At 35.3% G+C, this 27,610-nt stretch overlaps 1 protein-coding gene across 1 annotated transcript; it reads right to left on the reverse strand.

Annotated features, from left to right (window-relative positions):
• Positions 1-422: 422 nt before the first annotated feature.
• LOC107913582 (ferrochelatase-2, chloroplastic) lies at positions 423-27,250 on the reverse strand. Its single transcript, XM_016842215.2, has 10 exons — positions 26,949-27,250; positions 26,598-26,874; positions 25,784-25,927; positions 24,877-24,978; positions 24,105-24,208; positions 23,876-24,002; positions 21,336-21,488; positions 2,004-2,104; positions 1,427-1,628; positions 423-844 (listed from the first exon to the last, which is right to left on the reverse strand). The coding sequence occupies exons 1-10, from the start codon at positions 27,047-27,049 to the stop codon at positions 620-622; spliced, it is 1,536 nt and encodes a 511-aa protein (XP_016697704.2). The 5' UTR covers positions 27,050-27,250; the 3' UTR covers positions 423-619.
• Between the last annotated feature and the right edge of the window lie 360 nt (positions 27,251-27,610).

The following is a 27,610-nucleotide window of genomic DNA, read 5'->3' on the forward strand; positions in this document are numbered from 1 at the left end:
ATATCTGAGCCTCCAAACCATGCTCTCCAAGACATCCCAGCAATAGAGCAAACCTAAGAATCTTGTCAACCTTCTTAAGCTTAGCTCCACAACCTTCTCAATATAGAGATGTTCTGCAAGGAACAATATTTCCTAATACTACTATTGGCAGAAATCTATCCCAAACAAAATGAAAAGAGAAGGGAAGAAAATCCTCAAGCATATATTGAATTTGAAAGAGACTACAGGACCGCTATAATGATTCCCGTTTCACCCACAACAAACCTGCAGAACTTGTTTCTATAACTGTTAAGATAACCAGTGTGACTAAGGCATCAATATATACATACATAAATATATCTTAGCATCCAATGTACTTTACCTATTAAAAATACTCTAATAGAATGAATATAAGTTGCAGCTTTTGAAAATTTACACTTCTCTTCATTAATTATCTCTGTATTGCAGTGTGACTAAGGCATCAATATATACATACATAAATATATCTTAGCATCCAATGTACTTTACCTATTAAAAATACTCTAATAGAATGAATATAAGTTGCAGCTTTTGAAAATTTACACTTATCTTCATTAATTATCTTTGTATTGCATTGAGACTAGAGAGTGGTAGAGTTAATTTAGCGGAACAAAGGCAATATGCCCCACTGATGCAGAAATCCCTCACCAGTTGTGACCTCTAGGAGCAATAGCATGAGCACTGCCAGCATGGCTGCTCTACCGTTCCACGTTTCAGCACTTTTTGTCCAACCCCATTCCCAAACAGTCACAGGTGGTGGCAGCTCCCTCCGTTGTGAATCATATGTAGCCAATAGCTCTTCCACACTGCCAAGGGGAACTAATGACTGCACAAAATAAAAGATTATTTGCTCAACTCATAGAATGCTTGGTACAATAAGGTAGCATTATGCAACTGAAACAACAAATTAGGGTTTTTCTTTTTTCTTTTTTTTAGTACTACTAACATATATACATATATATTCGGTTGTGTTGCATTTGCAGACAATTTTTTTGTCACCCTAAAATCTAACTGGTAGATTAATTCTCAGCCTAGAAATTTTTAGAGAAAAGCCTCACTTGAGGACAAAGAAAGCACATACAGACCCCATATGTTCTGTAAAATACAAATAACTAGCTGCAGGATTTCGTCAATGTATTCTTATGTCCACTTATAGTTTTTGGAAGCTTTTCTTCCTACTTTTCTATTAACCATCCCAAGACAACTATCTGCACCATGCACAAACATGCAACTACCTGCAAACATGCCCATTCTAAAATGAATGAGCCCTTCTTCACCAAAATACATACATACACCTCATACTGACATAATTGAGTATTCAAATATTATATAAATCCAAGCCATATTTCTATATTTTAGGTGAGGCACTTCTGTTCAATTAAAATAATTTGTGGAAACTATAAGGTACCTGTCTAGCTTCAAGATTTGAAACTGCCATGGCACCAACATAAGGAAGACTCTCAATTACAGCATCTGCTAAGTCTGAAATGAACATTGGCTCACACCCTTGCGCAGGAACACGACCCCAGTTTTCAATACCAGATTCTAAAGCCAATTCTTTGTACTCAACATCAATCTCTTCAAGAGTTTCAATATGCTCACTGACAAAGCTGTGAATCAAATATGAAAGTTATAGTTGCCAAAAGAAGTTAATGATTGAATAAAGAATGGAACACTAATTGCTAGAGGAAGTTAAATAGAAGCTATTTGTTGCCATTATACTATCACATGATCCTAGTTTCCTGTACCAGAGTCTAAAGTTAACTTATTATACTCAACATTAATTTCTTCAGGAGTTCCAGTATGCTCACCTAAGAAGTAGGTGAATCAAATATCAAGTTTTGGGGGTGGGGGGGAATGGAAGCCAGAGAAAGATGTTATGATTGAAGAAAAATGCAACAAACAGCTACCAACAAAGACTTAACCAGAAGCTATTTGATTTAATCACCCAGCACACATTATTATTGTGACATTTATATAATTACCTAATTGGTACTGCCAAAAGACTTTTTACTCCTTTTCCCCCTAGGTCAATTATTGTCTCATCAGTGTAGGGCTTCAACCATTCCACTGGCCCAACTCTGCTCTGCAAGAACATTAATAACCATTAACAAAAAGAGCTAGACATGTGGGAAAAGTCAATGGTCAAGATAGTACCCAAACCTGGCCTACTTCACTATATATCCAGTCAGACCCAACATAAATCCAAAGTAAAAAATGGTACTCAAGCTCAAACCCTGACTCGAGAAATTAATTTAGATAGTTTTGGCACATAGAAAGGAAGTCTGAAGGAGGAACAAAGGTTTGAATCTAAACCTTACCCCTGTAAAGAGTAGGGCTGTAAATGACTTAGGCATGAATGAACAAACCTTCTTTCGTGTTCATCTATGCATTTCTGAACCTTAACCCTCTAAGGAGTTGCATGGCGTTATTTAAAGAATTGAAAAATTGGGTTCAAGTTCTACTCGTTTAAAATTGGAGCTTGGTTTGTAAAAATCAGAAGAAATTGTTTGTTAGCATTAAACAAAAATTAATGAACATAATCAAACATGTTCTTTAACAATTAAAAATATGTTCATGAACAATAAACAAACAAATCTAAACAAAAAGGTCAAATTTTTAGGCAGAAGATGTTCAATGTCTTCCTTACAAAAAGCAAGTCTATTAGATGGAAGAAGATGTTCAATATCTAACCCAAAACCTCTTGATAATGAACATAGAGAGACAACTTAAATATAAAAGCATCTAAAATAAGCAAACTTTTCTTCATAAGCATGATCTTTAAACAATCCTCCAAGTAGACTTAATAAACAATTGAGGCCAAACGGGTTTATCATTTGAGCTATGAAAAATAAGATGACAAATAGGATAAACTGAATATAGAAGCTGGGACTAAAATCCATGTAAATATTCAACTCAAAATTAATTGTTGTTAGGAAAAGAGGCTTGACCTAAAGAAAATACTGCATCAAACCTCAGCTAAACTGGCGTAGAGTAACGCCAATATGTCAGAGCCATTTCCCATATTCAAAGCTATAGTAGCAAAAAACTGGATACTTGCTAACAGCATCAATTGCAAACAGAAAAAGAGTTCAAATTCCTAATCTGTAGGCCTGGGAAAAATAAACTAGGCAGATGTCATTTATTTGAAGTAGCTAAACCTATGTTAACGGTTGCCTATGTGTTTGAGCTCCTGATTTACCTACTGTCCACATCTTTGCAGTTGGTTAAAGAAGATCAAAAAGTCAAAAATAGATATATGGATATATTGTAATATGACAGTATAAACACTCTAAGGCAACAAAAATTACAACATTTTCTACATCAATAAATGTTGTATTTAGATTTAATACATCAATCGCACGATAATAATTCATTGAATGGTTTTTACCTTCATCATCTAACTTTAATGAAATTTGTTGAAAAACAATAATATAGCCTAGTCAGCAAAACCTTCAGCCTAGCTCAAGCCAAAGGATGGCTTGTAGGAATTATAGAAATATATGCCATCCCTTCAGTTAAGGAATTCTGAAAATATTTTTTTTATTACAATCTCTTATTTTAAGGGATCATATCTCCTAACATTACTATCTTTCCTAACTTAGAGTTTCTTAGATTAAAGACATAGTTTGTATATATAAAGGTGTAATATGTTCTATTGAATAATATAGAAATACAGAGAATTACTTCAATTTTTATATGGTATCAGATTAGGTTACAGTTTCTTTCCAACCTAGACCATGTCCGAGACTTCTTCTTCTACATCTCCTTCTTCTACTCCAGAGATTACTTCAAATCCAGAAAATTTTTCTGGTTCTAATGTTCAATCAGATTCGTCTGGTTTGACTATCACCTGTCATCGATTGAATGGCAACAATTTTCTAGAATGATCCCAATCGGTTAAGATTTTTCTCTTGGATAGAGAAAGATTGGGCTATGTTATTGGTGAAATCAAGAAGTCTGCTATGCCTAACACTAATTTTGCTAAGTGGATGCGTGACAATGGTTAGGTTATGACTTGGCTCCTTAATTCCATGACCCCGAGTATAAGCAGAAACTTTCTTCTTTACACCACAGCCACTGACATCTGGAGTGCAGCCCGCGAAACCTACTCTAGCACTGATAACATTGCCGAATTATATCCTGTTGAAAATCAGGCAGCCACCCTTAAGCAAGGAACCATGCTCGTTACTCTCTACTACAATACCCTTATTGCTCTTTAGCAGCAATTAGATTTGTATGCACAGCATGATTGGGCAGATCCAAGAGATGCTGCCCTTTATCAGCAAATTGTCACTCAGCGAAGACTTTTTCAATTTCTACAAGGCTTAAATAAGGACCTAGACGATGTTCGCGGCAGGGTCCTGGCTATTTCTCCTCTTCCCTCACTTCGAGAAACCTTCTTTATGGTCAAGAAGGAAGAAAGCCGAAGGTGTGTGATGCTACTTGATGAACCATATTCCACTCCTGAAGGATCTGCCTTACTGACACATCACTCATCTCCCTCTTCCAAACGGGGGAGACCTTGGTGTGATCATTGCAAAAAGCCCGTCATTCCAAGGAGAAGTGTTGGAAGCTTCATGGTAAGCTTCAGGACTAGAAGTCCAAGAACTCTCGAGATAATAAATCAAGCCTTGTCGTTGCCACATCTGTCACTAGCTTCACCAAAGAGCAAGTTGCTGAACTTCAAACACTGTTTGGAAAGTTTCAGGGGTCTTGTGAGGGTAATCTGGTCATGAAAGAACCAGAAGGTAACCCTTCTTCTACAGCATTTTTCTCCTCCCAATTGACTCCTAATTGGATCCTCGATTCTAGTGCTACGGATCATATGACTGGTAACAAGGCCTTGTTTCGCACTTTTTTCCAAACTTTTTGGTAAAGCTGTCAAAACGGCTGATGGTTCCTTGTGCAAAATAGGACATGGCATTGTTGTTCTCAATGAACAAATTGCACTTAAAAATATTCTTTTTTTACCAAATCCGGCTTGCAATCTCATTTCCGTAAGTAAAATTTCCACAGACTTGCATTGTTTCACAATTTTTAATGATCTTGATTGTATTTTGCAGGCACTGAACTCGAAGAAGATGATTGGTAAGGTCAACTTACAGAATGGCCTCTACATCCTCCCTTCCTCTCCTAAAACCGAGATCTCCAAATCATTCACCGCTTTTAAAAAAGTTGATACTGTTATGTTATGGCACTTTCGTTTAGACCATCCTAGTTTCTAGTACCTTACAAAATTGTTTCCTGCTCTATTCATTAATAAAAGGCCAAAATTTTTTTCTTGCAAAGTTTGCTCTCTTGCCAAACATACTAAATCATCTTATTTTCCTTCTCCATACACGCCTTCTCACCCCTTTGCTTTGATCCATAGTGATATTTGGGGTCCTTCTCCGGTGAAGAATGCTGATAATTGTAAGTGGTTTATCACTTTCATTGATGATCACTTGCTGAAAGAAAAATCTGAAACTGTTGGTGTTTTTGCGAAATTTTATAACATGGTTCTCACTCAATTAGGGTCTAAAATCCAGCTCTTTAAATCTGATAATGCTAGGTCTTTGGGTGATTTTTTCAGGGAAAAGGGCATAGTTCAGCTTAATTCTTGTGTTGGAACCCCACAGCAAAACGGCATTGCCGAACAGAAAAATAGGCACCTCCTTGAAGTCACTCGTTCTCTTCTGTTTACAACTAATGTTCCCAAATATTTGTGGGGGAAGCCTTATTAACTGCCACGTATTTAATCAACCGAATGCCTAGTAAGGTTTTAAAATTTCAAACACCTCAATCTATATTTTTGCAGCACTTTCCCCATTTTAAGACCATCTCCTCCATTCTGCCACTTAAAATCTTTGGTTGCACTATTTTTATCCAAAATATTGCTCCTAATAAGTCCAAGTTAGACCCTCAGTCTTTAAAATGTGTACTGGTTGGGTATTCTTCACTTAAGAAGGGTTATAAATGCTATCATCCTCCTAAACGATTTTTTACCACTATGGATGATACGAGTCACAAAAGCCCAAATTCTTGAAGGCGAGGCCCAATAAGCAAATTCCCAGCCCAATCAAGAAATCTATCCATACTTAGTTGAAAATCAGGCCAAATTGTCAAAGTGGCCCAAGTTGTAAAGTTTTATTTTTATTTTTATTTATTTATTTACTTAGTTTAAATTTTTATGTCAATATTCAGTCCAAGAGTCCCAGATAAAATGACCTTTGACCAAATTTCCATATTAAAATAATTAGGAGTTTTTTTTATTTTAGTTTTCTAATTAGATTAGGACTAGTTATAAGGCCTGTTTAAAGGCATGGCTGTCCACCTTGTTAAACACTTAACATTACAATTACATTGAAAATTTCAGATTTGATTTGAGTGAAAATTCTCTTTGAGTTCTTCAAGGATTTTCTCTTGAGTTTTCTTTAGAAGTTGTTTTAACAATCTTTTTGATTGTGGGAGCCATCTTCAACCTTCTTCTTGCCATTGATATTCTTTGGAGGGGAGATTAGAGCCGTTTGAAGGGAGTTGTGAGATCTTTCGAGATTTCAAGGCTTCTTAGGACTTATCTTTTAATTTCTTACTGTCAATTCTTTCTTTATTTCTACTTGTGCTGAATCATTATCTAATCTATTTTCTGTTCTTATTGTGTTTTCAGCCTTTTTCTACCTTAAGGAATCAGCCCAAAAATCTCCAATTTCTAGGGTTTTTCCATACTCTTTTTGGGTGAAATTAGATTGTCGAAATTTGGGGAAAACTATCTTGGTGTTCAATTGGGCAGAATCACAATCTCCTTGAGGGTTTCAAGAACCCTAACACTTATTTCTATTCTCAATTTGATTCTTTGCTGATTTGGGGATTTTATTTCAGATCTGCAAATTCAAAAATCTAATCTTTTAATTTTCTGTTTCGTTTCAGATCTAATTGTTTAGGGTTTTCGTAGGAGTTTCTCGTGACTTGGCAACTCGATCTTGGTCCGCGCGCAATCCCGTATCATTTGGTATCAGATTTTGGGCGTTTTGGGTGTTCTTGGTTGATTTCTAAACTGATCTCTATTTTTTAAAGCATAAACGGCAGTTTTACCCAGAAAAATTGTTTAAAAAAAATTCATTTGAGTGGGTAAACGTTGTCCGATTGATCTGAAATTTTACATACATATTTTTGGCACTGTGATTGAATATAAAAAAATTATTCCCGCAAAAAAATCAGTCAAAAAAGTCAAAAAAATCAAAAAATACGAAATTCAATAAAAATTTAAAAAAAGATTTAGCGGGTTGAATTTGGTGCCCAAAATTTCCAGATCAAAAATTCAATATATAAGGACACTCCAGATTTAATTTCGTGATTTTTGGAGATCGGGAACACCTCGAACGAAGTTGTCAAGTTACTCCGCAGTTTTTCGGGTTTTCTGTTTTCAGCAATTTTTATTGATTCTTAGCTGTAGGTTTTCATTTGTTTCCCTTTATTCTTCCTTTACGTTATCTAACACCTTCTTGTTTCTTGTGTTAGTAGGATTTAAACGTGTGCACAACTTCTTCCTCGGTGCAACACGAATCAATTGGTGTCTCGTCAGTTTTTGGCATCCTAGTACAAATTAGGATTCTTTGGTAATTTGGTTCACACTCTCTAATTGGTTGATATAAACTCTGATAAAGAACTCACAAGATTGAATTCAACCTCATTGAGAATTTGATTTTTTCTTTTTGAGTGATTAACGGTGAGGTTTGATAACTTTTATTTTTGAGTATTGAGTGTTTTGCAGGTTTTAAAAAAATGTCTACAGGTGATAATACTAGTGACATATTTAAAAAATTCCAGCAACAGTTGGACGAACAGGCTGCTACACTTCGAGCGTTGACTGCTACTATCAATGAGGTGCGGTTGAATCAAGAGCCTCAATATCGAGATCAAATTAAAGACGATGTGGATAACCAGCCTCCTGCTCATAGGCGCGCTCCTCGGCGTGTCCCTAGAACTGATTATGATCTTCATGATCGTGGACAACCCTCTTTGGCAAAACCAAAGAGCGAGCAGCAACGAGAACATCTCTTTCATACTCGCTGCCATGTACAAGGTAAGCTTTGTAGAGTTATTATTGATGGTGAAAGTTGCTCGAACGTAGCCAGCACGACGATGGTGGAAAAGCTTTGCTTAACCACTACCAAGCATCCACGACCTTATCAACTACAAGGGCTTAGCAACGAAAGCCAATTTAAGGTCACTCAACAAGTGCGCATCGCCTTTTCTATCGGTAAATATCAAGACGAAGTCGTGTGCGACGTAGTACCTATTCAAGCCTGCCATTTATTGCTAGGAGAACCATGGCAACTGGATCGAAAAGTCACTCACGATGGTCGTACCAATAGGTATTCTTTCAAGCATCAAGGAAAGAAACTTACCTTAGTGCCGCTCACTCCGGAACAAGTCCATGAGGACCAAATCAAACTGAGAAATTCTGTTAAAACAAGTGAGGAAAAAGAAAAAAAGAATGAAAAAGAGCAAAAAGAGATTGAGAGTGAAAAGGAATGTGAAACAGAAAAGAAATTTGAAAAAGAAGTTGAAGAAAGAAGAGAAAATGAGTTAGAAAAAGAAACAAAAGAAAAAGACGAGGAAAGGCTAGTGAGGAATGTTTCCACTAACCAAGATATGAATTTTTCTTGTGTTGCTACTTTTCAGGTTCCTGAAAGATCGAAAGATAACTTTCAACTTCAATACCTCTCAAATGAAAGACGCTTTCATACGATCAACTTAGGCAAAGATGAAATCACACTACATGATCCCGAAGGTAAGCGAGGTAAGGAAATTTTAGAAACCGAGTCCAGTGCAGATTTGAAAATTATTGATAAAACTTTTGGTGACTTAGTTCTTAAAAGATCCCCTCATTTTGATCCGATTAATTGTTACTCTTCGATTGTGGTTGATAAAGTCATTACGAAAAGAAGCGTGATTTGTTATTTTCTTGATTTACCTTGTGTAAAATCCTCGAATTTGTCCAAATCTGTTTTGGAGAATAAGGTAATGAAATTTTCCAAATTTGTTTTCAATTTATATTCGTGCCTTAAACAGTTTATGTGGTTGTACATGAAGTTTGAGTTCCATTTGACAAAGGTTAACTCAACAACGGAGATTCGACTACACTATGCCCCCGATGAGCGAAGGTTTGTTTTAAATGAAAAAGGTAAAATCGACCCTTATTCTTCTGCTTATCGAGGTAAGATGCTTGAAACCTTTGAAGCACTTTTGTACTCCTCGGATAGTGATAAAGATCGTGTTGATGAACACTTAGATCGAAACGTGCTTGACTGTCCTATTTTATTTATTCTATCTGTTTTGATAGTTGATAAAAAGATTCTTGTTCTTGATAATGCATGTGTGAGTGAATCTATAGACCGTCGATTAATGCATGGTATGATTATGCAACTCTGTGAACCATGTGAATCTTTTCAAATACCTACTTGTGACGATTATGTTTACCATTTGATTTATTACTCGCAATTTATTCATGGTTTGTGGGAACAATGTGAGACGACTGAATGCCTTAAAACATGTCCATCTTTGTTTCAAATATTTGACGAGGCAGTGGTGAGTAAATTAGATTGTTTGCATGGTAATCTGAATCTGTCCATTCACATGCGTTATACCTGTTCTGTTATGCTTATGATTGGACTACAAGCTTGTTTCCGTTGCTATTTACTATCTCATGGCTATTCTTTTCAGTGGACTCAATTGCCATTAGTCCCGTTCGATAGAGGAAAGTCGAGTTCATTTGATTTTTCAGATTCGAGGACGAATCTTTTTGAGGAAGGGGGGAATGATACGAGTCACAAAAGCCCAAATTCTTGAAGGCGAGACCCAATAAGCAAATTCCCAGCCCAATCAAGAAATCCATCCATACTTAGTTGAAAATCAGGCCAAATTGTCAAAGTGGCCCAAGTTGTAAAGTTTTATTTTTATTTTTATTTTTATTTATTTATTTACTTAGTTTAAATTTTTATGTCAATATTCAGTCCAAGAGTCCCAGATAAAATGACCTTTGACCGAATTTCCATATTAAAATAATTAGGAGTTTTTTTTTATTTTAGTTTTCTAATTAGATTAGGACTAGTTATAAGGCCTATTTAAAAGCATGGCTGTCCACCTTGTTAAACACTTAACATTACAATTACATTGAAAATTTCAGATTTGATTTGAGTGAAAATTCTCTTTGAGTTCTTCAATGATTTTCTCTTGAGTTTTCTTTAGAAGTTGTTTTAACAATCTTTTTGATTGTGGGAGCCATCTTCAACCTTCTTCTTGCCATTGATATTCTTTGGAGGGGAGATTAGAGCCGTTTGAAGGGAGTTGTGAGATCTTTCGAGATTTCAAGGCTTCTTAGGACTTATCTTTTAATTTCTTACTGTCAATTCTTTCTTTATTTCTACTTGTGCTGAATCATTATCTAATCTATTTTCTGTTCTTATTGTGTTTTCAGCCTTTTTCTATCTTAAGGAATCAGCCCAAAAATCCCCAATTTCTAGGGTTTTTCCATACTCTTTTTGGGTGAAATTAGATTGTCGAAATTTGGGGAAAACTATCTTGGTGTTCAATTGGGCAAAATCACAATCTCCTTGAGGGTTTCAAGAACCCTAACACTTATTTCTATTCTCAATTTGATTCTTTGCTGATTTGGGGATTTTATTTCAGATCTGAAAATTCAAAAATCTAATATTTTAATTTTCTGTTTCGTTTCAGATCTAATTGTTTAGGGTTTTCGTAGGAGTTTCTCGTGACTTGGCAACTCGATCTTGGTCCGCGCGCAACCCCGTATCAATGGATATAACATTTTATGAGCAGGATCCTTATTTCACTCCGGCTGAAATTCAGAGGGAGCCATAGAGTGATTTTCAGCCACATCAGGTATCTCCTATTCTTCATTCTCAACCTTCAGAATTGCCACTATTTTCGCCTTTACCTGCAGATTTGTCACCCGTGACTACTCCCATTGATTCTCCTGTAATACCTATCACTAATTCACTCACACCTACTTTAAACACCCTTCTTGAAAATATACCTACTCCCACTGAAAGTCTTCCAAAAACAACACCACCCAAACAGCTTCGTGTCTACACAATTAAAAGAAAACATATCCCTGAGACTGTTTTGCAATCTGATTCTTGCCGAGAATTAGATTTGGGTCCAGCTGTCGAAATGGCAAAAGAAATCAGTAAGTCTACTTGATACGAGATCAAAGGCCCGACAAATGCGTTCCAAACTAAATGGGATCATTCAGGAGTTTGTTAGCAAGGCCTTAGATGCGTACACGAAAGAACGGAAAAATCAAGATTTCAAATCTTGAGAATCTTGGTCTAAGAAACCAAATCTTGCAGCCAAAGCGCATTGGATCTCCGTTACGAGCATCAACGATTCAATTTCGATAGGAGATGGATCACAATCCCAAATTCTTGAAGGCAAGGCCCAATAAAAAGATTCCAAGCCCAATCAAGAAATCTACCCATACTTAGACGAAAATCAGGCCAATTTGTCAAAGTGGCCCAAGTTGTAAAGTTTTATTATTTATTTATTTATTTACTTAATTTAAATTTTTATGTAAATATTCAGTCCAAGAGTCCCAAATAAAGACCTTTGACTGAATTTCCATATTAAAATAATTAAGAGTTTTTTTATTTTAGTTTTTTAATTAGATTAGGACTAATTATAAGGCCTATTTAAAGGCATGGCTGGCCACCTTGTAAAGGACTTCTCAAATATATCAAAAATTTCAGACTTGTTTAAGTGCAAAATTTTCTTTGAGTTTTTCTCCAAGAATTCTCTCTTGGGTTTTCTTTAGAAGTTATTTTAACAATCTTTTGATTGTGGGAGCCATCTTCAGCCTTCTTCTTGCCATTGATATTCTTTGGAGGGGAGATTAGAGCCGTTTGAAAGGAGTTGTAAGATCTTTCGGGATTTCAAGGCTTCTCAAGACTTATCTTTTAATTTCTTGTTGTCAATTCTTTCTTTATTTCTGCTTGTGTCGAATCTTTATCTAATTTATTTGCTGTTCTTATTGTGTTTCCCTTTTTTTTTCTATCTTAAAAAATCAGCCAAAAATCTCTAATTTCTAGGGTTCTTGCCGATTTATCCTTACTCTTTTGGGGTGAAATTAGATTGCCGAAATTTGGAGAAAACTATCTTGGTGTTCAATTGGGTAGAATCGCAATCTCTTTTAGGGTTTCAAGAACCCTTATTAACACTTATTTCTATTCTTAATTTGATTCTTTGCTGTTTTGGGAATTTTATTTCAGATCTGAAAATTCAAAGTTCTAATCTTTTAATTTTCTGTTTCGTTTCAGATCTGATTGTTTAGGGTTTTCGTAGGAGTTTCCCGTGACTTGGCAACTCGATATTGGTCCGCGCGCATTCCTCTATCATTTGGTATCAGATTTTGGGCGTTTTGGGTGTTCTTGGTTGATTTCTAAACTGATTTCAATTTTTTTAAAGAAAAAACAGCAGTTTTACCCAGAAAAATCTTTCAAAAAAATTCATTTGAGTGGATAAACGTTATCCAATTGATCTGAAATTTTACATAAATATTTGTGACACTATGATTGAATATAAAAAAATTATTCCCGCAAAAAAAATCAGTCAAAAAAGTCAAAAAATCGAAAAAAGACGAAATCCAATAAAAATTTAAAAAAATATTCAGCGGGTTGAGTTTGGTGCCCAAACTTTCCAGATCAAGAATTCAATATTTAAGGACATTCTAGATTTATTTTCATGATTTTTTGAGATCGGGAACACCTCGAACGAAGTTGTTAAGTTACTCCGCAATTTTTCGGGTTTTCTGTTTTCAGCAATTTTTATTGATTCTTAGCTTTAAGTTTTCATTTGTTTTCTTTTTATTCTCTCTTTATAATATCTAACACCTTCTTGTTTCTTGTGTTAGTAGGATTTAAATGTGTGCGCAATCCTTCCTCGGTGCAACACGAATCAATTGGTGTCTCGTCAGTTTTTGGCATCCTAGTGCAAATTAGGATTCTTTGGTAGTTTGATTCATACACTCTAATTGGTTGATATAAACTCTGATAAAGAACTCACAAGATTTAATTCTACCTCATTGAGAGTTTGAATTTTTCTTTTTGAGTGATTAACAGTGAGGTTTGCTAACTTTTATTTTTAAGTGTTGAGTGTTTATTTTTGCAGCTTTTTGGAAAATGTCTAAAGATGACCATAATGATACACTTATAAAAGTCCAACAACAATTAGACGGACACGCTGCTGCAATCTCACAAATAAATGCTACACTTCTAGTATTGAATACTACTTTGAATGAGGTAAGAGTGAATCAAGAACCTCAATATCGAGATCCAATCAAGGAAGATAGGGATAATCAGCCCCATAGGCACGGCCCTCGACGTGTCCCTAGAATGGATGATGATTTTCATGATCGTGGACAACCTTCTTTGGCAAAACCGAAGTTCACAATTCTCCAATTTCGTGGTAAGAATGATCCAGAAGCTTATTGTGAATGGGAATCTAAGATTGAACTTATGTTTAGGTATTATAAATGTCCGGATAATGAAAAGGTTGCATTAGCAACGCTGGAATTTTCAGATTATGCATTAAGTTGGTGGACTCAACTTGGGGTAAATCGTCATCAGAATTATGAAGGTGAGATTTCGACATGGGATGAGTTGAAACAGATTATGCGAAAAAGGTTTATTCCACCTCACTACTATAGAGAGATTAAAACAAAGCTCCGAAGACTTATTCAGGGTAGCAAGACGATGGATGAATATTTTAAAGAGATGGAGATGCTCATTCAGAGAGCTAATGTGGAGGAGGATGAAGAAACAACTATGGTTCGATTTATTGATGGTTTGAACAGGCCGATAGCTAATACATTGAGACTACAAACTTACATTGATTTGGAAGAAGCAGTTCATAAAGCCATTGAGATTGAGCAACAACTAAAGGAACAAAGGTTTGGTTCCTTCTCGACTTCACAATATTACCGAAGTAACAATTCCAATTCTGATTTTAAGAGTTCAAAATCCCCTTTTGTTACTAACAAATCTTCTTTGAGTAATAGAAGTAAGCAATCAGATTGGAAAAAAGGGGCTCCTGTTAAAACGCATACACCTTCTAAGCAGCCCAATTTAGGTGATTCGAATGTGAAGAGGACTCGTGAGATTGAATGCTTTGAGTGCAAAGGGCGAGGTCATTATAGTAGGGAATGCCCTAACACGAGATTACTTCTTCTGAAAGATAATGGCGAGTATACTTCCGACTCTGATAAAACAGATCCAAATACGCCAGAACTTGTAGATGACAGTGATAATGGCGAAGAGTTGGTCAAACTACCAAAAGAAGGGGACTTTGCTAATTTTCAATGCCTTGTAGTTCGCCGAACCCTTAACATTCAGATAAAAGATGATGATAGCCAAAGGACCAATATTTTCCATTCTCGGTGTTTTATTAAAGGTAACTTATGTTCACTCATTATTGATAGTGGGAGTTGCTCGAATGTAGTGAGTAGCTATTTGGTGGATTCTTTAAAGTTACCTTGTACCAAACACCCTAAGCCATATCACCTTCAGTGGCTTAATGAATGCTCCGAAGTTAAAGTTACGAAACAGTCCTTGGTCACTTTTAAGCTCGGCAATTATGAGGATGAAGTATGGTGTGATGTGGTCCCAATACATGCGGCACACTTGCTCCTTGGACGACCTTGGCAATTTGATCGCGATGTTACACACCAAGGTAAACTTAATCAATACTCCCTTATGTTTAAAGGTAGAAAATTCACTTTTGCTCCTTTAAATCCTACTGATGTATATAAGGTAGAAAATTCACTTTTGCTCCTTTAAATCCTACTGATGTATATAAAAATCAATTGAAAATGATGAAATTTTGTGAGGGGGTAAGGGAGAAAGAGCAAGTACAAAAGACAGAGAGAAAAGAGGCTAGTAGTGGAAAAAGTCAAAATTTAAAAAGCCCAAAGGTGAGCGAATCCTCAAGTGGTAAAATGAGCGGAAAAAATTTTTTGGCAACAAAAAAAAGATGTGAGGAAAGCCCTAATCAATAAACAGTCTTGTATCCTTGTGAGGTTTAGGCAAAATTATTTATCTTTATCTAACATTAACAAAAATTTGCCTAGTGTGTTTCAGTCTCTTTTGCAGGATTATGAGGATGTTTTTAGTGAGGCCCCTAAAGGGTTACCACCTTTAAGAGGGATAGAACATCAAATTGACTTAGTACCTGGAGCTTCAATACCAAATCGACCAGCCTATAGATGCAATCCCGAGGAGACAAAAGAATTGCAAAGGCAAGTTGAGAAATTACTAGACAAAGGGTACATTCGTGAGAGCCTAAGCCCTTGTGCCGTTCCTGTCTTATTGGTACCAAAAAAAGATGGTACATATCGAATGAGTGTTGATTGCCGCCCAATCAACAAAATAACGGTAAAGTATCGACACCCAATTCCTAGACTTGATGATATGCTTGATGAATTACATGGTTCAATCATATTTACTAAAATTGATTTAAAAAGCGGTTATCATCAAATTCGAATGAGGGAAGGGAATGAATGGAAAACAACCTTTAAAACAAAATTTGGATTGTATGAATGGTTAGTTATGCCTTTCGGCCTTACTAATGCATCTAGTACATTTATGAGATTAATGAATCATGTTTTAAGGCTTCACTTGGGTAAATTTGTAGTGGTTTATTTTGATGATATCTTAATTTACTCCAAGACATTAGATGATCATGTTTTCCATGTTAAAATCGTTTTGGATATTCTGCGAGCTGAAAAATTATTTGCCAACCTTGATAAATGCATTCTGTTGTGATAAACTAATATTCTTAGGTTTCATAGTTAGTGCTCAAGGTATTCATGTCGACGAGGACAAAGTTAAGGCAATTAAAGAGTGGCCGACTCCTAAATCGGTAACTGAGGTGAGATCTTTCCATGGTTTAGCTAGTTTTTATAGACGATTTGTGAAAAATTTCTCTACTATTGCTACCCCATTGACAGAGGTTATAAAGAAATCAGTGGGTTTCAAATGGGGTGAAACCCAAGAAAAGACTTTTCAAACCCTGAAAGATAAGTTATGTTCTGCTCCTCTTCTCAAATTACCTGATTTTTCTAATACTTTTGAACTTGAGTGTAATGCTTCAGGAATTAGAATTGGCGCCGTCTTAATGCAAGATAAGCAACCTATTGCTTATTTTAATGAGAAATTGAATGGTGCACAGTTAAACTACTCAACTTATGACAAAGAACTCTTGGCATTGGTTCGTGCACTTCAAGTATGGCAACATTATTTGCTGCCTAATGAGTTTGTCATACACACAGATCATGAATCCCTTAAATGGTTAAAGGGACAAGGTAAGTTGAGTAAAAGACATGCCCGATGGATAGAATTCATTGAAACATTCCCTTATATGATACAATATAAAACAGGTAAAGATAACGTAGTTGCAGATGCTTTGTCTAGACGATATACTTTAATAACTACATTGAATGCTAAAGTCTTAGGGTTTGAACATATTAAGGAGCTATATGATGATGATGCTGATTTCGGCAATATTTATAAGAATTGTGGACATACTACTTTTGAAAAATTTTATCTTGTAGATGGCTTTCTTTTTCGTATAAACAGGTTATGCATACCAAAGTGTTCCATGATAGACTTATTGATTCATGAGGCCCACAATGGGGGTTTGATGGGACATTTTGGAGTGGCCAAAACACTAGACATCTTGCAAGAACACTTCCATTGACCACATATGAAAAAGGATGTCGAAAAGGTATATTCCAAGTGCATTACATGCAAACAAGCAAAATTTAAGGTAATGCCTCATGGCCTTTACACTCCTTTACCGGTTCTTACTTCACCTTAGGTAGATTTATCCATGGATTTTATTCTAGATTTGCCTCGAAATAAGAAAAGAAGAGATAGTATATTTGTTGTTGTTGACATGTTTTCAAAAATGGCACATTTTATTTCTTGTCACAAAACAGATGATGCTACACATGTGGTAGACTTATTCTTTAAAGAGGTGGTAAGACTTCATGGCATCCTTAAAACAATTGTTTCTGACAGACATGTCAAATTCCTTAGCCACTTTTGGAAGGTATTGTGGGGTAAGCTTGGTACTAAATTACTTTATTCCATTACATGTCACCCCTAAACTGATGGCCAAACCGAAGTAGTTAATCAGATCTTAGGGACTTTATTACGATCTGTTGTGGGAAAGAACATTAGAAACTGGGAAGAATGCCTACCGTTTGTTGAATTTGCATATAATAGATCTATTCATTCTACAACTGATTATTCTCCATTTGAACTTATTTATGGTTTTAACCCACTAACAGTACTTGATCTTGCGCCATTACCACTTGAACACATTGTTAATTTAGATGGTGAACAGAAAGCTAAGTTGGTGAAATTCTTACATGAGAAGGCTAGGCAACGGATAGCCAAAACAAATGATGCCAACACCAACAAAGTAAACAAGGGGCGCAAACGGGTTGTCCTAGAACCCAGAGATTGGGTTTGGGTCCATATGAGGAAAGAACGATTTCCTACAAAAAGAAATACCAAGTTGGACCCAAGGGGCGATGGGCCTTTCCAAGCACTCGAGAGGATCAACGATAATGCCTATAAAATTGATCTACCTGGTGAGTACAATGTAAGTTCTACTTTTAATGTGGCTGACTTGTCCCCATTTGATTTTTCAAATTCGAAGTCGAATCTTTTTGAGGAAGGGGGAATGATACGAGATCAAACGCCCGACAAATGCGTTCCAAACTAAATGGGACCATTCAGGAGTTTGTTAGCAAGGCCTTAGATGCGTACACGAAAGAACGGAAAAATCAAGATTTCAAATCTTGGGAATCTTGGTCCAAGAAACCAAATCTTGCAGCCCAAGCGCATTGGATCTCCGTTACGAGCATCAACGATTCAATTTCGGTAGGAGATGGATCACAATCCCAAACTCTTGAAGGCAAGGCCTAATAAAAAGATTCCAAGCCCAATCAAGAAATCTACCCATACTTAGACGAAAATCAGGCCAAATTGTCAAAGTGGCCCAAGTTATAAAGTTTTATTTTTTATTTATTTATTTATTTACTTAGTTTAAATTTTTATGTAAATATTCAGTCCAAGAGTCCCAAATAAAGACCTTTGACCGAATTTCCATATTAAAATAATTAGGAGTTTTTTTTATTTTAGTTTTCTAATTAGATTAGGGCTAGTTATAAGGCCTATTTAAAGGCATGGCTGGCCACCTTGTAAAGGACTTCTCAAATATATCAAAAATTTCAGACTTGTTTAAGTGCAGAATTCTCTTTGAGTTTTTCTCCAAAAATTCTCTCTTGGGTTTTCTTTAGAAGTTGTTTTAACAATCTTTTGATTGTGGGAGCCATCTTCAGCCTTTTTCTTGCCATTGATATTCTTTGGAGGGGAGATTAGAGCCGTTTGAAAGGAGTTGTGAGATCTTTCGGGATTTCAAGGCTTCTCAGGACTTATCTTTTAATTTCTTGCTATCAATTCTTTCTTTATTTCTACTTGTGCCGAATCTTTATCTAATTTATTTGATGTTCTTATTGTGTTTCCAGTTTTTTTTCTATCTTAAAGAATCAGCCAAAAATCTCTAATTTCTAGGGTTCTAGCCGATTCATCCTTACTCTTTTGGGGTGAAATTAGATTGCCGAAATTTGAGAAAAACTATCTTTGTGTTCAATTTGGCAGAATCGCAATCTCCTTTAGGGTTTCAAGAACCCTTATTAATACTTATTTCTATTCTCAATTTGATTCTTTGCTGTTTTGGGGATTTTATTTCAGATCTGAAAATTCAAAGTTCTAATCTTTTAATTTTCTGTTTCGTTTTAGATCTGATTGTTTAGGGTTTTCGTAGGAGTTTTCCGTGACTTGACAACTTGATCTTGGTCCGCGCGCATTCCTCTATCACTACTACTCTAGATGACTTCCCTATTGCTATTAGAAAATCGGTTAGACAGTGCACCAAGCATCCTATTGAAAAATTTGTTGGTTATAATTTATTGATGCCTTCTTTTCAAGCATTTACAACAACATTGGATAAAGAACAGGTTCCCACAAGCATAGCTGATGCTCTAAAGGATCCGAAATGGAGAAGGGCTGTTGAAGAGGAAATTTGTGCACTAGAGAAAAATGCTACTTGGACCGTTACAGACCTTCCTCAAGGAAAAAAGGCTGTTAATTGTAAATGGATATTTACTATAAAGTATAACTCCAATGGCAGTATCCAACGATACAAAGCTAGACTAGTGGCTAGAGGCTTTACACAAACATATGGGATAGATTTCACAGAAACTTTTGCACCTGTGGCAAAGCTTAACACTGTTTGAGTACTCCTAAGTTTGGCTGCAAATTGCGATTGGCAATTACACCAACTTGATGTAAAAAACGCATTTCTTAATGGCAAGCTAGAGGAAGAAGTATATATAAAATTGCCACCTAGCTTAAAGTCTGTTGAAGGTAGCAACAGGGTTTGTAAGCTCAACAAGTCTCTATACGGGTTAAAACAATCACCCAGAGCTTGGTTCGAGAAGTTCACTAAAGTCATTCTTAAAAACGGCTACAAGCAGTCCCTTGCCGATCATACACTTTTCATCAAGGTAACTTCTACAAATAAGAAAATTATCCTAGTTGTGTACGTGGATGACATAATTCTTACTGGAGATGATGAGGAAGAGATTAGCAATTTAAAGAAGCTAAACAGGGAATTCGAAACCAAGGACTTGGGAAAGCTAAGGAATTTCCTAGGAGTGGAGGTGGCAAGATCAAAAGAACTTGTGATCAATCAAAGAAAGTATGTACTTGATTTACTCAAAGAAACTGGTGATCATCAAGCTGATACACCAATGGAGGCAAACTTGAGATTCAACAAAGAAGATGAGTCTTTAATAGACAGAGAGAAATTTTAAAGATTAGTTGGGAAACTAATTTACTTATCCTTGACGAGGCCAGATATAGCCTTTCCCGTAAATGTGATAAGTCAACACATGACTAATCCTACTAAAGAGCATATGGCAACAGCAAATAGAATTCTCAAGTACTTGAAGAAAACTCCAGGACACGACTTAATGTTTAAGAAGACACAAGACAGAACTGTTAAGATTTTTACAGACTCTAGTTGGGCTGGAGATCTCACTGAAAAAGATCCACTAATGGCTACTGCACTTTTGTTTGGAGTAACCTTACAACTTGGAGAAGTAAAAAACAATCTGTCGTTTCAAGAAGTAGTGCTGAAGTTGAATTTAGGGCACTAGCTTTGGGAATATGCGAAGGAATTTGGCTACTTAAATTATTAAAAGAACTTGGCGCTAATCAAGAGGATCACTTTGAAGTTTTGTGTGATAATCAACCTGCCATTCAGATTGCCAAGAACCCAGTTCAACATTACCGAACAAAGCATGTTGAGATCGATAGGCATTTTATTGCTGACCAAGTCAACAAAAAGACAGCCACTCTTTCATACATTCCTTCAGAAGGACAGATTGCAGACATTCTTATTAAGGCTTTGCCAAAGCCTGTTATCAATAAATTCCTATTCAAGTTGGGATTATACAATGTATATCCTCTAGCTTGAGGGGGAGTGTAGGAATTATAGAAATATATGTCATCCCTTCAGTTAAGGGATTCTGAAAATATTCTTTTTATTACAATCCCTTATTTTAAGGGATCATATCTCCTAATATTAGTATCTTTCTTAACTTAGAGTTTCCTAGATTAGAGACATAGTTTGTATATATAAAGGTGTAATATGTTTTATTGAATAATATAGAAATAAAGAAAATTACTCTAATTTCTACATGGCAAATGCTAAAGATTTCGTCTTAATTTTTGTAATGCCTTAGTAAAAGAATACTGACTGATAGCCAAATGCATGGATAAAATCTTAATATCAGTACAGTAGAAGCTTTACCTACACATTCGTTAGTCATCATCAAACTAAAGTAATATTGCAACAGTGGGAAAATTATTTTTTTGTTAAAGCATTATACAACAAGCATAGAAATATTCTGAAGAGGTACCAAAACCTCCATAAGCATTTAGATTGGAACTTTCCTACAATTAATAAAAGATTTTACTATCCATCCACGTAATTCCAGAATCCAAACTTACAAGATATCAAAAGTTTTAACCACAAAACTAAGAAGTGAAATAGATGAGTCTGAAGTAATATTCCAAATATAAGTACCCGATAAGCAAGAGTGTATGCATTAGTGATCTTTCTCTTCTCTAATTCCTCTATTATCAAAGATTAGTCTAGAGTAATATTCCAAATATAAGTACCTGATAAGCAAGAGTGTATGCATTAGTGATCTTTCTCTTCTCTAATTCCTGTATTATCAAATCCACACATTCTTCCATCTCTGCCTTGTAAGGATCACCTGCCTCTTCTACGTAGGCAAGTGGCACCCCATGTGCACTAAAAAATATTGCCACCTGTAATACGCAATCTCAATTAGTATAAACATTGTAGGATGGTAACTTTTAAGTTAAAAGACATAAAAAGCTCCAACAATAACAGCAAAACAAGGAAGTACATTTTTTATTTTTTATTTTTAAATCTAAAATCTGAATCTTGCAAAAAGTTAATAGGCAAGGCCCCCTTCACCACATGACTCCCAAGTGATCAATGAGACATCGAAGACTTTGTAGAGAATGATACCAAGATATCATATTGATTTATTATGCGGTTAAAAAGGATTTAAAGTGTAAATAAATAGGATAAAGATAGAAAAGCAAAAGGTTACTTGACACCTCAATAAATACAGTGCCACTTCAAACTAACTGCAATAAAGTTTGGTCATGAAATATTCTAAAATCAGGCAAGTTAGAAATTAAAAATTTTAGGAGCCAAAAACCAGGAAAGCAAATGCAACTCCTAGCTTTTTTAATGCATCAATATCATGCATGCAATCTTAATCCAGATATTAGTGAAAAATGTCTTGATAACTAATAAACTGCAGTTCAGACAGAAAGTTAATGAGTGGTTCCAGAGAGAGCAAGTTGGATACCCATAATATCCTAAAGAAAGGGTCTTTAGTGTTTACATTTCTTCAGGCCATCATCAAGATGATTAATGCCATCTACTTAATAGGAAACGACCCAGCCGTCAAAATTTGAGTAGTCCTCGGACAATCATTTAATTGTAAAGAGAAAGACACATCCTTAACAGTGATGACTCCACAAACAAAAATTACCACTCTTCAAGTCCTTGCATATTTCCAAAACTTTTCATTTAACATGTAGAACCATATTCTTAATGGAAACCATTTGAGATCCCACAACCAGAATAGTCTGTCTTGGTTAGAAGATCTTATAAAATTGATCCCACTACATGCTGATAATAAAAAACCTTCTACAACCAAAAACTATATTTTTAAATTTATAATTATTTACAAGTTAATAAGCTTGACCTCTCCAACAATTATCAAGACTTCCTTGTATATGCAAGCAAGCTATTCAATAGACATTTCAAATAGGCATACTTAAAATTATGGGGATTTCAGCCACATTCAAGGTTTAAATAAAATATTCCCTAAGAATTATGTTATGACAGATTACAGCTAGCATTTAACAAAAGATATTGAAGTGTTTAAAAAAATTGTTCGTATTTATACTATAATAACTGTTTTTTAATAAACACTAAGAGGAAATTTCAAAGGCCTGATCAGTTCATTTAGGGTGAATACAGGCAAAAATACATTCCCCTTTGTTAACTAGAATTGCTCTCTTCAAATAAACAGAAACAAGTAACTTTAACCACACCATCCAAAGACTTAGACTGAGCACCTAGGCAGCAATACCCGTCTCACTGTATTGCATGGAAGTTTTATTTCAAGCAAGAAAATCAAACTTGCCAAAACTTAATTTATGTGCTTCTAGCAATCAATTAACAACTAATATCTTTGCAACTTGACTGTATCATAAAACAAAACTATTTAATCAAACTGCAGGAGCAAAAACTTCAATCATTTGTTTAATTTTCTTCAATAGATAATTTTGTCAAAATAAAATATTTCTTAGACCGGTTGAACATCACATGAAGATATTAGCTGAACATCTCTCCCAAAACATAGGTTTTGAACTGTTCTCAACTGTCAAAGAGCTGAACCAGCACCGTTATTCCATCACCCCATAATTTGATTCAGTTCTGGCAATCTCCAAGAAGAAATAGGATAGGAATCAATGCATACAGATACCCAAGAAATACAAAAGAACCCATTTAGCATGTCAGTGATGGAGCAAGAGAATGATACGACCTCTGTGAACAAAAGCGGATTTAATTACCCAGAGACTTAACTCCTCATATTGCATGAGAAATAAATGCAACATTTATGTTGTCATTTTTGTACATATAAACCCAACCATTCTTTCTTTCACACAATAAGATATTTACAAACCAATAAACAACTGGGCAATTCCCATGAGTCTAATAATACAACGATTAAAGGATGCCAAAGGTCAAACCATTTTATAAACATAAGATATAAGCTGGTTCGGTTCATCTGATTACTCAGAATAGTATTTCTCAACTTTGAAAGGCTAATTTTCTGAACTTCAGAAGGAAGTTAACCTACTTCATTCATGATGAGCATCATGTATCTTGAAGATTTATAATATAGTGAAACAAAACATGACAAGAGAATTAGAAAGTTAGGGGCAAGCATTGCATCAGTTTAATACAAAATTCAGATGTAACACCCTTTTCATGATGTGTAAATCAAACAATAGAACACAACTACATTTCAGCCATGAACAGCCACAAAATGACAATTTGAGAAAATTCAGTCAAAAAGAATACAAGAAAGGTCTTAAACTCATACATTTTCAGGATGGTCAAACTTCTGCAGCTCCTTTTCAATTAAATTAGCCATAGCTTTTATATATCCCTCACGTTGATACCAGGAAGGTATGACTGTATGCTGCATGTTCACTAGATATTCATCATCACTGATGAACCATTTGATTACATTGTCAGAGAAAGAAAGTTGATTTAAGAATAACCTTATAGATTGAATCACTGAATGCATGATAAGTGTTCTTATTCCTCACCGAAATATACTTTCCAAGAGTCGAAGGCTTGAACCGCTAGTTGATATTGAAAATTGTGGATAAAGTGGAAGTACGACAAGCTTTGTTATTCCATCTTTCTTTATCTACAATTTTGTTACGAGGAATGTAAAACAACAGTATATCATCAGAATCCACATTTATATTAGAGAAGGCAGAGAGAAAATAAATATTAGTTTTTATAGTAGATTGATACATCCATAGGCAACCCTGATAGACAACAGAATTACCAAAAGAAATAAGCAGATTATTACAAGAAATTACTCAATGAAAACTAAGGTCTAACAAAAGCGATATTATCTATGAAAACTTAGACTCGTTTCTAAGACCAGAAGAAAACAAGCAGCAACCCAAATGACGTCAGTTGATTCCAATCATACAAAGTAGTCATCCAGTTGAAAGCCATAAATTCAGAAAGCAAGTAATAAAGACTAAAATGTGCAAATTTACATGATAACTTACAATTGAAAACATTACAACACTTAAACGATACTTTGTATTTTCACTTATTTCTGTATAATGAAAAGTATTAAAGCAATTCCAAATCCAATCAAGTTGGAATGCGGTTTATTTTCAGAACGTTCTAAACTGAAATTCTACCAATTAAAACTTTCATATGTCATAGAGATGTTCGTGTATAATAACCATAAAGCTTGTTAAGAAAAATAAAATAAAAGTGGATTAGTAAAATAAGAAAAAAGCTACCACAATAGGTACCAGTCATCCAAAAATAAGACTAAACCTAACAAAGTACCTGCTCAATAGCTTCTTCAGTGAATGGATGCCAGTACCGCATGCCAACGTAAACTTTTGCAGGAACATTCTTTGCCCAAAGTGACTTTCTCAGCTCTTCAGCCTAAAATGGGTAGTGATATCGCAATACAATTACAAAAACTTACAAAAGAAACATGAACACATCATGATTGCTATATATTTCAGCTTTAATAACCTATGAGCCATCCAAACCATTTGCCAAAACAATGTCATCTGCTCTTTGGAGTTTTAATTAAATTGGTGGCAGAAGTTTAAATGCCATCCATTAATTGTCAATTTCCACAGTTTGGACTCATCAATTTTTGCAATTGCAAATATAAAAAGATTTATATTAAAAAATTAATTGTCACAATGAACAGCTGCAAAAACCGAATCTAGAAGCATTACCCGCAAGGCTGTAACTGGCATTACCAGTTTCAACATTTGATTAATTTCATCTTCATGTTCCTAACAAATTGCCTAGACTTGCAAGAGCAAGTGTAAATGTCCAATAACAATAGGGGGGAGGGGTAAAAGTAAAATCAGATAACAGCATAAACGAAATATAAAAAAGTGAATGGTTATGGCACATATGTGTGCATGGCACACACTGACTAAGATGCAATGGTGCATGAAAATTACTTCAAAATAGTTTGGGCATGATTTTAATATTTCTCTTGCACAATGCCATTAAAAGGAACGTCAGATAGCAGCATAAAAGAATGACAAAAAATGAATGCTTGTAGCACATGCTTGTGAATGGCTATACTCAGATGCATGAAAATTCAAAAACTTTAATTTTCTCTTCCACATTACTTAATCAGCATAGTAGTTAACTGAAAATGGTAGGCCTAATATCACATAAATGTCTCCACCAGAAACTCTAATGATAACAAAACCAATCATGCCTGAGCATCAGTTATTTGTCGTAGAGGAGAACCACCGCCAATTGAAGCATAGCCTTCCTTGCTCTTAGGTGCTCTAAGAACAGATATAAACTGTGCCAAAGGCTTTTGCAAAAATTGAAACAACCTTGGTAGCCGTATAATATCCTGTCAATTACACGAAAAAACAGAATAGATTAAAAAAGTTATCTGACTAACTTGAAGCAGGGACAAAATATTATCAGATTAATTGTTTTGGGGTTTTAGATTCCTTTATTAATGCAAACACATACTACTAGACATCAAGATAGCTAATGGCTGGAAGGCATTAACCACAATGGATGCACAGTATCGATTGGCAAAAACCAGTATTATACTGCTTATTTTGAAGAGTTACATCCTGAAATCGATGCCTTCGATGTCCAATACACAACCAAGATTAGTGAAATGAGGGAGCTAATGGCATCGGCTAAAGAACAGATTCAGAATGAGTGCAAGCTTGGCTAAGTGTTATAATTAGATACTATATGGGTCTTAGGGCTTGATCTTCATGCAAAATGAGCTCATTCGATAACTGTATTAGATTCTTTTCTACTTATTATCAATAAGAATTTAGTGCTCTTCAAGTCCTTTCAAGAAGTGAGGTTGTGCTTGATTCACCAAACCACAGCTCTAATGACAAAATAACTTATATTGGTTGGATCATGACGATCTTAGTAGCACAGCTAACAACGTAAGTGCACCTTAAACAAAAGATTATTCCACATCAGAAACCAAGGAACTTGTGTTGACATATTCAAAAAGGGTCATACATAAAGCAAAAAAAAAGGTTACCAACCGGGTCGGCAAAAAGGTTAAACAAGAAGGGCTGCACATCTTCGAGATTCTCGGGACCTCCAAGGTTCAATAACAGCACTCCAATCTTTTCCTCGGCAACAAGAGGCTCATTGGAGACACCTGGAGCGTTTGAAGTCACCAAAGCTTCCGCACCGACGCCCACGGACAACAAATTCTGTTCGTTCCGTTGTGTAGAAACTGACAATTGTGTCTTAGACAATCCGGAGGAACAGCTTGAAAGTAGAGAAATTCTAGACACCCTCTGAGAGATAGACAGCCTATGAAATAAAAAATTGATTAGGGGAAAGCTAGAAAAACAAAGAAAACCCAATAAAGGGATAGAAGGGGGAACCTGCAATGGCGAGAGGCAGAGGTGAGATATGGAGGATGAGGAAATGTGGAGGAAGATGATGCTGAATACCAAGTTGAGCTCTGAATTCCACCACTTCTCATTGCTTCGATCTTTAAGAAAAAGATAGGATAATCTAATACTAGAGATAATTATGCTATCCTCACCATCTTCATGTTTACTGGAAAGTAAAGAAATGGAAACCAAAACAGAGGAAGAGAGAGTGGGATGAAAGGTGTGGGTAGGAGACAGCAACACATGAGAACTCAATAAAACCATCACTGTTCAAATTTTTTATTTTTTTTTCTTGTTCTTTTTTTTAATTCTGCGCCACTTTTATTCGGTTTTTTTACCCATATCACCCTTAAAAAACATTAAATATCTACGGCTATTTTACTAAACTAGTCTAAAAAAATATTATATTTACAAAAATAACACAAATTTAAAAATAATCACTAAAATAACCTAAAAAGGATAGTAAAATTAAGTTGTGACCCGTCAATGGCCAGAACCCACTGATATTTTGCACCTATAATTGCCTAATAATTGTGTCAGACTTAAAAAAATTAATTTTTGGGGTTTTGGCCTGTCAATGGCCGGAACGCATGTATTTTTTTTAATTGTATAATACTAATATACAAAAAAGGGAAAAAAGAAAAACGAAA

Source organism: Gossypium hirsutum, chromosome D11 (genome assembly GCF_007990345.1).
Source record: "Gossypium hirsutum isolate 1008001.06 chromosome D11, Gossypium_hirsutum_v2.1, whole genome shotgun sequence".
NCBI classification, from domain to species: domain Eukaryota; kingdom Viridiplantae; phylum Streptophyta; class Magnoliopsida; order Malvales; family Malvaceae; genus Gossypium; species Gossypium hirsutum.

What these genes read in the sequence shown, in the direction of transcription:
- LOC107913582 (XM_016842215.2), bottom strand. Translation starts at nt 27,049, where the DNA reads ATGAGAAGTGGTGGAATTCAGAGCTCAACTTGGTATTCAGCATCATCT. An exon ending in TCTGCCTCTCGCCATTGCAG is followed by an intron (nt 26,875 to 26,948) that starts GTTCCCCCTTCT and finishes TTTATTTCATAG; the next exon opens with GCTGTCTATCTCTCAGAGGG. An exon ending in CTTTTGGCAGTACCAATTAG is followed by an intron (nt 1,629 to 2,003) that starts GTAATTATATAA and finishes TTTGATTCACAG; the next exon opens with CTTTGTCAGTGAGCATATTG.